The sequence below is a fragment of the Pipistrellus hanaki genome (genome assembly GCF_964339955.1).
Source record: "Pipistrellus hanaki genome assembly, chromosome: 18".
NCBI lineage: Eukaryota > Metazoa > Chordata > Mammalia > Chiroptera > Vespertilionidae > Pipistrellus > Pipistrellus hanaki.
In genome coordinates, this window is record NC_140520.1 from 21,362,234 (window position 1) to 21,374,961 (window position 12,728).

Below are 12,728 nucleotides of genomic sequence, written 5' to 3' on the forward strand. Positions count from 1 at the left end.
GGAGGGATGTCAGTCATCCCGTCTCTGCCTTAAAAAGGCTGCATGTGCTTGCCTTGCTATTTTAAAGTCCGATTGCATTGGTCCTATTCTCTTCCTGAGTAAAGAGTACATTTTTTAATCGAAAATTATACATGACAGTCAGCACCTTTTCCCTATTCCCAGTAGAAAGCATAGCACAACCGTGAGGCCTCCCGGGGCAAAAATTGGAATCTGGTTTGCTGCTTAGTTGCCCGAGCCTTATTCTTCTAGAAGAGCTTTGGAATGACGCCATGACACTCACTCCACCAGCAGCACACAAAGCTCTCTCTCTGCTCCAGAGTCCGTGTTTGATGGTCAATCAGGGGTGAGAGAGAGTGTGTGACTGAAACCACTACTTCAAAGCCAGATAGCAATCACCACGCTCTTTGGGACTCGCTGCATCTCTCTGCCTCCTCTGGAAGCTGAGCTGTGCCCACGCGTGGGGACTGTTCTTTTTCTCCTGGGAGACCCCTCTTCCCAGAATGGTAGCTCAGCCTCTCTGAGCAGATCTGCCACCAGGCCGGGCAGGCAGCCTGAATCCCAACTGCCACTGGCTTCCTGGACAGAGTTGCCATCTGACAGACCACCCAGAGAGTGGGCGGGCGGCGGAACTGGAAAAGGACCCTCTGGCCCTGGCCCTGGCTGCACTCAGGGTCGGGCACCGCCCGGGGCTCTGCTCGCTGGGGCTCTGCTTTGCAAATCCATGAAGGATTGCAAGGCTGCACTTCTTCCAGTTGGCACAGCACAGCCCGCTCTCTCCTCCTTCTAAGAAAAAAGACGTGCTGCGACGTCAACCTGTGCTTCCTGGCCCTTCCCATTGCACAGGGAGCGGGAGTGAATCACAGACATATGGGTTACATTTCCCTGGAAAGACACACTCAAGTTCGAAAGCAAACTTGGCAAAAGGCATTGGGGGAGGGGGTGGTTTCAGCACATCCAGAGCCCTCCGGCGCTTCCCAGAGATGCCCCACAGCTCCACACCCCCCCCCCCCCTGTTTGTGGGTCCTCAGATCTGCCCACCCCCGAAGTCCAGGCACTGTACACAGCCAAGCCTCTGGCTCAGGTCATTCAGGTTGCTATGAGGTGTTTTAACAAGCACTTATTTTTAATATTTGTATTGATTTCAGAGAGGAAGGAAGAGGGGGGTAGAGAGATAGGAACATCAGTGATGAGAGAGAATCATTGATTGGCTGCCTCCTGCATGCCCCCCAGTGGGGATCAAGCCAGCAACCTAGGCATGTGCCCTTGATTGGAATCGAACCTGGAACCCTTCGGTCTCAGTGCTCTATCCACTGAGCCAAACCAGCTAGGGCTAACAAGTACCTATTTTAAAAAGATGCCCTCAAACTGTACAGTCCAATGACTCTAAAACCCTCTTTGTCTGCATCAAGGAGCATCCTGCCAATAGCACTCAGCATGCTAACTTAGAATTTCGCCGGAGGCTATGCTCAAAAGAGAAAGCTAAACATTAGCACTTGGTAGAATGGCCATCCTCTTGAGCTTCAAAATGCCCCCTCCTTCATTTATACTCTCCATTTTATATGCAGGTGGAATTGTGGTAATGACTTTGCCCTCTTCTGCTTGCCCTTGAACTTGTTACAGGATCTTAAATTATAAACCATCCTTTAATAGGGCCTGCTGCAAGCTTTCCCCAGCAACCAGAATCTAGGCAATGGTTGCTCAGGTCTCCAAACTGGTCTGTTATAGTCCAAATAGGGGACTCTGAGTTCCACCAGAAAGGGGCTATTTTGTTGGCAAATTTGGAGGGATCCTGGTGAGGCTTATTCTAACAAGTATAGAAAATAGGATCCTGCCAATGATATGCCTCTGGGGAGTACAGGCTGCCCTTGGGGAGGTCAAGGAACTGTGTGGTCCTTTTCCAAGCACCAACTAACAAATATGTTGTTCCAACACTAATCAGTCCTGCCATTCTTCTGTACCTCTCAGATACTCAACAATTCAGTTCCATTCTGACACCGAGTTCCACCTGGAGTTCATGCACATCCCACAGGTTAGGGACCAGCCACAAGCAGAGGCCCCCCATGACCTGCATTTCTGCCCCACTGATGACAAATTCAGAGGGATCCAGGTTTCATAATTCACTAGGACAACTTCTGGAGCTCAGGAAAAACAATAATTACTACTACCAGCTTATTATAAAGAATACAACTTAGGAACCGCTAAAATGAGGAAATATAGACGAAGGTGTGGGGCAGAGGTTGGGGCACACAGCTCTGCCATCCTCTCTCCAAACATGCCCTCCTCTCAGGATCTTGGCATGGCCACCAGCCCAGGAGCTCCCTGAGTCCTGATGTGTAGGTTTTAAGACTGTTCCATCCCATTGGCATGACGGAGTCATTCATCAGCCATTGGTATTCAGTAGTCTATAGCCCCTCTCCCTTCCCAGGAGGTGGGAGAGGGACATGGCTGAGAGTTATAAGCCTCTAATCCTGAGGCTGGTTTTTCTGGTCAACAGCCCCCATTCTGGTTACTAGGCCTCCCCCACAATGAGTCATCTCATTAGTGTACAGGAGACAGTAAATTCCAAGGGTTTTAAGAGTTCTGTGTCAGGAATGGATCCTGAACAAAATCCAACATCACAGGGACACATTCACGATGGGCCCAAGCGTGGTCGGCTCTGCCCAAGGAAGGCAGGATGGAGTGGTGGTGGGGGATGTTAGGGGGAAGAATCCAGCCCTCAAGCTTTGCTCCCCTCCCTGAGTACTGCTCCCCACGAAGTAGACAGGCCAATGCCCATAGCGTGGCCTTGCCTCCTGAATTGAGCAGGTAGATGTGAAGTTGCAGACCAGAGAAACGAAGGAAGCTCCCATTCATTGCTGGAGAAGTTTTAAGGCGTTAGGAAAGACAAGAACCTGGGTAGGAGAGAAAAACAGACATGGAAGTTTTCATTCCTATCCATTTCAGGGGGTTTAGTTAAAAAGATGGGCTCTTCCCCTCATGAGCATGCTCCTGAAGGAGTGTGCCAGACACAGAGCCGAAGTTTACCATCTTTCCACCTGACAACGTCCTTCTGTTCTGATGTGCCTGGGGAGCACTCTCCGTGACCTTGGCGGCTCTCTCTTGCTGCCGCCTGTGATGGACTGCGAACCCTTTGTTCCATCTCTGTTGCCCTGGAGCCCATGCCCTCCCTGAGGGATTTTCATTTTGCAGGATAATTTGCCATTTACAGATAATTGACTAAGCCATTTGTTTCCATGTAGAGGAAGTCATGCTTGCTGAAGAAAATAAAAACGCTGGCACGTCAGCCTTAGAAGGTAAGGCTCCAACCAACTCCTCACTCCACTGGCATCGCCCCCTCTTATGCGCAGTGGTCTCTCTCGATCCAAAGAGGAGAGAGAAATAAAAGAGGGGCGCCCTGGGATTTGAAACCAGAGTCTCTCTGTCATAAAATCCTTCATGCTTTAAAAGGAAGGGAATTGAGTCACAAATTTTAAGATGCTTCTTAAAGTGATGAGAGCCAAATCCAAGAGTTACTTGGTTCCGGGGCGTGTCATTGATAACGTGCAATAAAAAGCCCATCATGCAATCCATGGCATATAAAGGATCTTCTCTGAACATCAGTGGAGATCCTCTTGGGACCCCTTCCATTCCCAGGAAGTGCCTCGCTGGTGAGGAGCCAGCGCCGATAGGTGCCTCTGAGCACGGGAGTCTTGTCTCTATAGACATTGGCGACTTCTGTGACCCTGGCTCTGCTGTTCAGGGGCAGTCGCCTGGGTCCCAGAGGTCTCTGGCCCACAATCCTCAGTTGTGAGCAGAGCGACAGGGTTGCACGTGTCCTCACCTGCCTCCCCTCTCCCGGCGCAGTGCTGCGAAGGGCCACCATCAAACGCAGCCGCACGGAGGTCATGACTCGAGACTCCAGCGACGAGCACTGTGTGGACATCTCCTCCGTGGGTGAGTGGAACCGGCTAGGTCTCCCCCTCTCTGAGTCTCCCATAAAAACAAAGAGGCTGTCTTTTGAGAAGCACCACAAGGAGGAAGGAACCCAAAGAACCCAGACCCCAGGGATGAACTCAGAGAAGGTGTGGGAATCTAACCTACAATGACTTAGAAAAAAAATGGATGTGGAGCCACCGTTCACATAAAACACGGGCTTAGACAAATCCAGCCCAGATCCTTTCCCTGTGCCCATGTGTCCATCGGCCCGTCTCTCCTGCAGGATAAGGAAATCCCTCTCAGATGCGTTCAAGGGAGCGGAAGGCCTGTTGCTCCTAGTAACCCCCATTTGAGAACCTGCTTAACCACAGTAGCACCCAACTCCTGCCATCCCATCAGATTCCTACAGAGAACCCTACAGCAGGACTGGTGTTCAGTGCCAAGTTCTCTCAGAAATTGGCGGATGGCAGATAGTTCCTCCTCAAGAAAAAGGGAAGGGCCTTCATTCTTAAAAGCAGGAGAGGCGTACAGAGCTCGCTGCTGCGTTCGGCCTCTGGTGCAGAGAGATCACAGAGGCAGCAGACTATTCCGGCCCCCAAAGTATATTTAAAAGGAAAGGCCAGAGAGAAGCCCAGGCATAAACGAGATCTGATTAGGTTTCAGATACCAGGTGTATATGCCTTGGGTCCTCCTACCCAGGGAATCCTTTCTAGGGCTGAGCATGCCCAGAGGAAAAGCAGGGGTCTCTACTGTGGACACTCCTTATGGTTATTCCCAGGCCCGCAGCATGGTGGCCTCCAGCTGGGGGAGGGGACCGACACTACCCGCCTTGCCACAGAGGGTGATCATTTCTTGCAGCCTCATTCTCCCTCCTCGCTTCTCCCCCGCAGGCACCCCTCTCGCCCGAGCCAGCATCAAAAGCGCCAAGGTGGACGGGGCCTCCTACTTCCGGCACAAGGAGAGGCTTCTGCGCATCTCCATCCGCCACATGGTGAAGTCCCAGGTGTTCTACTGGATCGTGCTGAGCCTCGTGGCTCTCAACACCGCCTGCGTGGCCATCGTCCATCACAACCAGCCCCAGTGGCTGACCCACTTCCTCTGTAAGTGACCCGTGGCGGCGGGCTCTCTGTGTGCAGGTGTCAGAGAGCCAGGGTCGTGCTGGGCCTGGCAGTGCTTCTGTCCGCCCGAGTTCTCCCCCTTCACATTGTGAGGGAGGCCAGGGTTGTCTCCAAGGGACAATGCCAATCTGTCATTTGTTACCGAATCAGATAAACAGATCTTCGCTGAGGAGTCAACAGATGGCATTACAATTCGGGTGCTCTGAGGCCTTCTTCACTCAGTATTTTAAAGAGGGTCAGTGGTTCAGGGCAGTGGTTGGCAAACCGCAGCTCACAAGCCACATGCAGCTCTTGGGCCCCTTGAGTGTGGCTCAGCATTAGAACCACTTCTTCAAAATAGACTCGCCCAGGCCGAAAACCAACTTCTACGCATGGGCCACAAAGTTTCAATCGCACTGTACATGGTATTTTGTGGAAGAGCCACACTCAAGGGGCCAAAGAGCCGCATGTGACTCTCGGTTTGCCGACCACTGGTAAAGGGGGTTTTGGTCACCAAAGTCCCAGGGAGGAAGCTCTTTGGGCAGTGGGTTCCTCGAATAGGCCAAAAAGGGGACTAAGGGTCGGTTAGCTCTGGGTAAGGCTGCCACTGGGTGTGAGTGGGGGGCCATTCTGGCTTCCACATCGAAGCCATGGTAGAGCAGTCTTTCCGGGGAGCCATCTGCCATCTAAAGGGCAGACCCACCTGTTGATGGAGAGCAAAGCCAACCTGGGGAGCCTTTGGGGCTCCTGCTGGGTGAGAGGGAATTCTGACACCATTAGATGTTGCCTGGTACTGACCTGCCCTGGTCACTGACCCTCCTCACGTGTGTGGGTCCTGCTGGTGTGGAGGGCGCCTCTGCAGGTGGGGGTTTTGGGTTTGGGAGTGCGGGAGCCCACCATCTGGGGAACAAATGCTCCTGCTTTTGATGCTTTCAGACTATGCAGAGTTTCTGTTCCTGGGACTCTTCCTCTTGGAGATGTCCCTGAAGATGTACGGCATGGGGCCTCGCCTTTATTTTCACTCTTCGTTCAACTGCTTTGATTTCGGGGTAAGAGCTCGGGATCCCACCTGTCCGCCCGCTCCCTGTCCACAAGCCACGGGCGAGATGAGCAGCTCCTCTCTCGCCCAGCGTGAAGCACTGAAGTCAGACATTAGGCCAGGGGACCGGATGAGGTTCACTGACGGGGGCAGGAATGAGGGAATCCTTGCCACACTAGGCTGGTCCGTTGGTTTTAAGCTTTTATTTTCAATGTTTTCATGGCAGTGTAACACTGGCAGAGGGTACCCTTCCGTGTTTAGCTCGGTGAATTTGACAAAGCTATACACTTAGAGTTTTGAATCACAGTATCCTGGGGAATGCCTGAGAGAGGAGACAAAAAACAACAACTTGATTCCAGAAGGTAGTTCAATAAAAAATAAATAAATAAATAGAGAGAGAGAGAGAGAGAGAGAGAGAGAGAGAGAGAGAGAGAGAGAAGCTTATATATTTGGGGGGTTTTTAGTTCAGTGACAGTTGGAGAAATATGTAAATATACCCTCATGCAGAAATGTTAGAAATGTCATCCACTGTCCACTTGCTAAATAATGTTGATATATAACTGTGCCCATTCCTAACAGGATTCAAATGCTTTCACATACACTGTGGTCATCCATGGCTTTCAGGAGTCCTGTCCACTCTATCACATGTCAGGAGTTAGCCTGCCCGTTCCCACAGGACACATCGCCTGTTAGCAGCAGTGCTGGGTTCCTGATCCACTTCCCTTTCTGCCAAACCTACTTCTTTTTCTGCCAAATTTCCAGTTACATGCTAAGGATTGTGAGCACTTGCAAATCTGCATTTTAACGTGGAACATATGTTTCTGGGTTCGGGCAGTTTTCAGACAGAACAGTCAGTGGGAGACCATTATAATCTTAGTTTCTTTATCTACAGATTTTCAGAATTGCTGTGAGGATGAATTTATCAGTTACTGCTCCTCATGCAACATATAGACTATAGAGTGGACAATCACGAGGTGCATAATTAAAACAGAAAAACAAGTTCAGTTTTTAAGTTGACATTGCTGATTCCTACAGCAGATAGGTTCTCTGCCGCGCAGTAGCAGTAGCACCCTCACATTGGGCTGTGTGGGGCCTGAGGGATTGACAGATCTTATACACGTGACTAAACTGTTCTTGTGAGCACTAAATTCTAGAACAATGAGAGAATGGGGGCCCTCCCTGAGATTTTCATGTTGGAATGCAACTTGTATTAATTCAAGTTTGGTTCCTTGCTTTGAGGACAACCCTTTTGTCTGTCTGCTCAAAGGGTTACAATGTAAGACAGTTACAGCTGTCAGTTTTGTGCAGAATTGATCACTTGTAGTTTCTACAAGGACAACAGCAGTCAGTCAGTAAGCCAGCCCACAATCTGCAGGATTAAAGTTAGCCAGGCGGGTGGAGAGCAGAGGGAAGAAGCAGCCTTTGCAAATGGATAGACCTGTGAGAGGCAGGCTGGGTGGGGAGGGGAGAGTAGTAATTTCACCACAACCCAATGAGAACAGTTGATCGCTGACTACCAGAATGTTCCTCTCCTCTCTTCCTCCTCCTGGTACTGTGGCTGGGTGTGCTTCTTCAGGTCACGGTGGGCAGTATCTTTGAAGTTGTTTGGGCCATCTTCAGACCTGGAACATCGTTTGGAATCAGTGTCTTGCGAGCTCTCCGGCTTCTAAGAATATTTAAAATAACCAAGTAAGTGATCAGAATCTGGACCCTTCCCAACCACCATTGAGAGATTGAGAGTGGAAGCTTCTCTCTGCCTTATTATATGTCCTTTCATTCCTCATCCCCCTTACCAGATGTTCCCCTTCCTTACCTTCCCCCCCCCACTCCATTCTTCAGCTCCTCTTCTTCCTCCTCCTCCTCCTCCTCTTCTTCCTTCTCCTCTTCCTTCTTCCTCCAAAGATCAAACCAGAAGAAACATCTACAATGCCAAGTCCAGTGTCACATTCCCAAGGGGAGCCACACTGTTGCTAACACCTATCCTTCCTACAAGGATTAAAAATGCAGCTCATTCATAGGCCACCAGGCGGATGTCCTGCTGGACTTGGGGATAACGGGGTGTTCACTTGCTCACCACTATAATGCCGTCTGCGTTTTGTAGGTACTGGGCATCCCTACGGAATCTGGTGGTCTCCTTGATGAGTTCCATGAAGTCTATCATCAGTTTGCTCTTCCTCCTCTTCCTCTTCATCGTTGTGTTTGCTCTCCTAGGAATGCAGCTGTTTGGAGGCAGGTAAGCACCAACTAGCTTTCCATCCAAAGGAGCTTTAAAACGTCAGCCTAGGAGCGCCAGGGTCACTCATTCAATCGCTGTGTTCCCATCTTGTTTGCTCCCGTCCATGGCCCTGATCAACCACTGTGCGTGCTGTGGGACAGGCGTCTCTGCTTGTGATCTTTTCACTTTGTACAGGGGTCTTGCTCCAGGGACCCTTCCTCTGGAGCTCTCTCTGAAATGTATAGCACAGGGCCCTGTACCTTGGAATCTGCCCAAACTCCATCTCAGTACCCACGCCTTTCAAAGACACACCCTGCACAGAGCACAGTCCTTTAGCCACAGCCTCTAAAAACATCTTTACAAGTGACACGGAGTGGGGGGGGAATGTAGGGAAAAGGAGAGCATAGAGAGAGGAGAAAGAAGTGATGAAAATGGCATCATCTTGGGAAGAGAAAACTTGGTGTGTAAGAATTTTCATTCCATTCTCTCTGAACTTCCTTCGCAGGTTTAACTTTAATGATGGGACTCCTTCGGCAAACTTTGACACTTTCCCTGCAGCCATCATGACTGTATTCCAGGTACGGGGCCAACTGGCAGGTTCCTGGGTGCACACTGCAAGGTGCAAAGGGTTAGGAGAACCCCACTTGCCCCCTCATCCCCCCGCCCCCGCAAGTCCCCTCCCAGGCAGCTGGGTACCTTGCTTGTTGAGGAAGCATCACCACAGTAATTCCTAGGATTTCGGTAACTCTGTTCTTACCAATAAGAGAAGAGCCCCCTCATAATGACCTTATTGGCCTTCTCCCGACATAAGAGATATCAAGTCAAAGAAGTAAAAAACCTATTGCGTTTATGGTTTTATGAAACTGGAAATATCATCTAACACATGTGATCATTTAATGAAATATTAGCCCCCACCAAAATAAATTTTAAATAATGGGGGAAGTTAAAAGTCAGTCATGTCTTAGACCTAAGCAAAACGCTATTTAGCCAGAATCTAAAGCTGAACCGGAATCCAGGTTTCCAGAACTCGTGCCCAGGCAGCTCTCTCCCATAATGATGCTGTCTCAGGAGCTGCACCTTGGCAGCTCTGGTGACAGGTGAGGAGTGACCAGACTGCCTGGACTGAGTGATTCCTGTGGGCCTGAGGGGTTGGGAGAGACTCTGTAGTTTGAGGAATAGAATCTCCCCCTTTAATGCTCTTTCTTTGTTTTCAATGCCTAAAATCCTCTTCCATAACAGAAGAAAGTTTAGGTTTATCCATGGGAGTGACAGTTCCCTCCCTCCCTGGCAGGTGGCCAAGCAAGGGGGTAGGTGGAAAAGACTCAGGCCCAGACTTCTCCCCATTTTCTCACCCAGCCCAGGTCTCTGACTCGCCTGTTGTTTGCTTTGCGTAGATCCTGACAGGTGAGGACTGGAATGAGGTGATGTACAATGGGATCCGCTCCCAGGGTGGGGTCAGCTCAGGCATGTGGTCAGCCATCTATTTCATTGTGCTCACCTTGTTTGGAAACTGTATCCTTTTTAAGATGCTCCTCTTTGTGCTGCCTGCCTGCCCAGTCCGGCATATGAGGAGTGAAAGGGGAGATGGAGGAAAGGGGTGGCTGGGGGGGTTGCATAGTGATGGTGAAGGAGGAGGAGGTTGGTGGTGGAGGTGTTGGTGGTGTGGAAGAGGTGAGAAGGATGGTGGTGATGGTGGTAGAACTGGAGGGGGGCAGTGATGGGGGGAGGGGGACATTGCTTTGTATACTAAGAAGAAATCAGACATTGCTCTGTATACGAAGAGAAACAAGAATCCTGACCTTAAGGAATTTGTACACTAGTTGGGTAAAGGGGATAAAAATGAAGAAGAATAGCATCCAAATGAAGCTATTCTGTTGAATGATTAGAGTTACTATGAGCTGGGGACAGAAGAGAGGGCAGAGATCACTGTAGGCTGAAACAGTGGGCAGATTATAATACTCATGAGTTAATTTTATGTTACCCTGGAACAGAGCCTGCCCCATAGTATGAGCTCTAAACACTAGCATTATGATTAATGCTACTACAACTAAGCAAACCTAACATGGACTGCATCTGCACTATTTGTGAGTCTCTGAGTGTACTAAGTGCTTTCCTGGCGCTATTTCATCTAATCCTTACTTTGTAAGACGTAGAAGAAATAACAAAGACCAAACAATTACTCAGCTGTAAAGGGAGGGTAGAAGCCAAGTTCATTTCATTCCAAAACGCAGGTCTGGTCCTAGGACCTAGATCCAGGAAGATGAGGTTTTCATCCCAGCAACTCTGCGAGCAGCTGTGTGGCCTTGGGGAAGGCACTTCACCTTTCTGAGCTTCTAGTTTTCACATGTGAAACTAGAATACCAATGTCTGTCTTCTTTATTAGTTGTGAATAGTAAATGAGGTCATTTATTTGAATGCCCCTTGTAAACTACAAACTTCTACACGACCATTAGATGTTTTGGCGGAGTACGACTTGCCTTGATTGGGGGTTGGTAGAGTAAGAACGAGGAGCTGTTGTGATACCACTGTGGTTCTGCGTCTTCTAGAATCTCACAGAGAAAAGATGCTCCTTTTGGTTTTCTGCCCTGAAAACTGATAAGGGCCAAAGCCCACTACAGACCGAAGAGAGCCGCTAAGAGGAAAGCTGTGCAGTGAGTCACAAAAATGGAAGGCCAGTTGGTCACAGTGGCTGTTTTTTTCTTTCTTTTTTTCTTTCTTCCCCTCCCCCCCCCCCCCCCCCCTTTTACTCTGAGGGCAGTCAGACCTGGACTTTTTGGAACCAGTTCTTTGTCCCAGAACACACGGGCCTCAAACACAGTTGGAAATTTGGGACGTTAGAGATCAGAGTGTAGAATAAAAAGGGGTTCCATAATGATCTTGCGAGCTCTGTGACATTTTGTTAAATGAAATGCAGAAGACATGCAGGATGAAAGGAACAAGAGAAATAAGTTAGCATCCCATTACCGATAGCTGGTCAGTGACGGGCTGTGGGTTCTCGTTTCCTTTCATCTTTAAGAATAGTTTAGGAGGGCTAGTGTAGGTGGGCTTCAGCTTCCGCCTCCCAGAAAGGAGAGATGAGTTCCTACGTTGACTTACCTACCCATCGTGTTATTCACTGACTCTCTGATATTGTTGTGGATAGACATCACAGCTGCTGAAAGGCCTTCTCCCTCCATTCATGTATTTCTTGGTCCTGAACAAAGAGATGTGGAAGGAGGGAAGACATATTCTCCTCCTAACAGGGCTGCATAGTATCTCTGTCCCTTCTCCCCCAGTCTTTGCTTAAGGGACTCTTTGGGGTGGATCCTAGTGTCCCCAGCAAGAAAGACGTGGAGATGTCCCCTCAGCCTTGCTTTGAGGCTTCCTGCTTTTCTTACTTGCCCATCCTTAACTCGTCACCCCAGACACACTGCTGAACGTGTTCTTGGCCATCGCTGTGGACAACCTGGCCAACGCCCAGGAGCTGACCAAGGTAAGCATTGCTCTCTGGGGATGCGATGGTTTTGGTGCCTTTGGATGCCTTTGGGGAGCTTCCAGAAGTCTGCATTTCTGGCCCCTCCCAGGAGCTCCTGGACAGGTGGAGAGCCACACACCCCGAAGGAACCCTGGTTCAGTCTCTTTCACTCTCTTTGAGTTTGATGAGCCTTAGACCAGCCTGAGTCTCTCGTGAAATAGAGAAAATAATATCTTAGACATTGGACCCTCAAGGAGGCCCTTTGCAGGATTATAACATGAAGAATAAGAAAACACTCGATCCTGGGAACACTTAGCCCTGTGGGGAAGAGGCCATGGTGGAAGGCACAGCCTCGGTGCTGCACTTCAGGGGCTCTGCCTGGAAGGGCCTCATTCCTTCACTTCCAGACAGAACACCTGACAAGTGTCAGCTCTGGCCTGTGACCTCTACATCATGGCCAGCTCCACTGAAGGCTGGGGCATGGCCTTGACTTCCACAGCTCTCCTGGGCAGCCCGTGTGGCAGGGAGGAGACCAGAGTTGCAGCCATGCCAAGGCTACGGAGACCCGACAGCTTGGCCATCTGTGTTCTCTCAGCCAATCTCGCCTCATTCTGCCTTATTTCACCTCTTCCCTTGTGCTCCTCACCCCTCCTGCTCTCCAGAGCTTCTCAGGAGAGCCCAGGGAGCCACCTCTTCTTCATGGGGTCCCAGGCACAGCCGTGTCTTCTTTGTGTCTAGGATGAGCAGGAAGAAGAGGAGGCTTTCAACCAGAAGCACGCGCTGCAGAAGGCCAAGGAGGTCAGCCCGATGTCCGCACCCAACATGCCTTCTATCGAGTGAGTCGGCAGTCCTCATCTCACTGTCCCCTGCACTCAATCCAAAACCCGTTGGTTACCCGAGGGCACCTACTCCACGCCAGGAGGTGCCCTGTGAGCACGGCAATCTCTCTTCTCAGCGAGCGAGGTCAGATTGATGATAAACACACAAATAATTTTCACCAGTGGTAAC

At 50.0% G+C, this 12,728-nt stretch overlaps 1 protein-coding gene across 1 annotated transcript in view; it reads left to right on the forward strand.

Moving 5' to 3' along the window:
* CACNA1E (calcium voltage-gated channel subunit alpha1 E) overlaps positions 1 to 12,728 on the forward strand; it is a 370,106-nt gene that overhangs the window by 292,502 nt on the left and 64,876 nt on the right. Inside the window, exons 12-21 of the mRNA XM_084866127.1 lie at positions 3,240 to 3,293; positions 3,844 to 3,933; positions 4,806 to 5,015; positions 5,949 to 6,061; positions 7,628 to 7,740; positions 8,153 to 8,284; positions 8,772 to 8,844; positions 9,661 to 9,778; positions 11,671 to 11,738; positions 12,459 to 12,556. Coding sequence (XP_084722253.1) covers positions 3,240 to 3,293; positions 3,844 to 3,933; positions 4,806 to 5,015; positions 5,949 to 6,061; positions 7,628 to 7,740; positions 8,153 to 8,284; positions 8,772 to 8,844; positions 9,661 to 9,778; positions 11,671 to 11,738; positions 12,459 to 12,556 — 1,069 coding nt within the window. The remainder of the gene's footprint in view (positions 1 to 3,239; positions 3,294 to 3,843; positions 3,934 to 4,805; positions 5,016 to 5,948; positions 6,062 to 7,627; positions 7,741 to 8,152; positions 8,285 to 8,771; positions 8,845 to 9,660; positions 9,779 to 11,670; positions 11,739 to 12,458; positions 12,557 to 12,728) is intronic.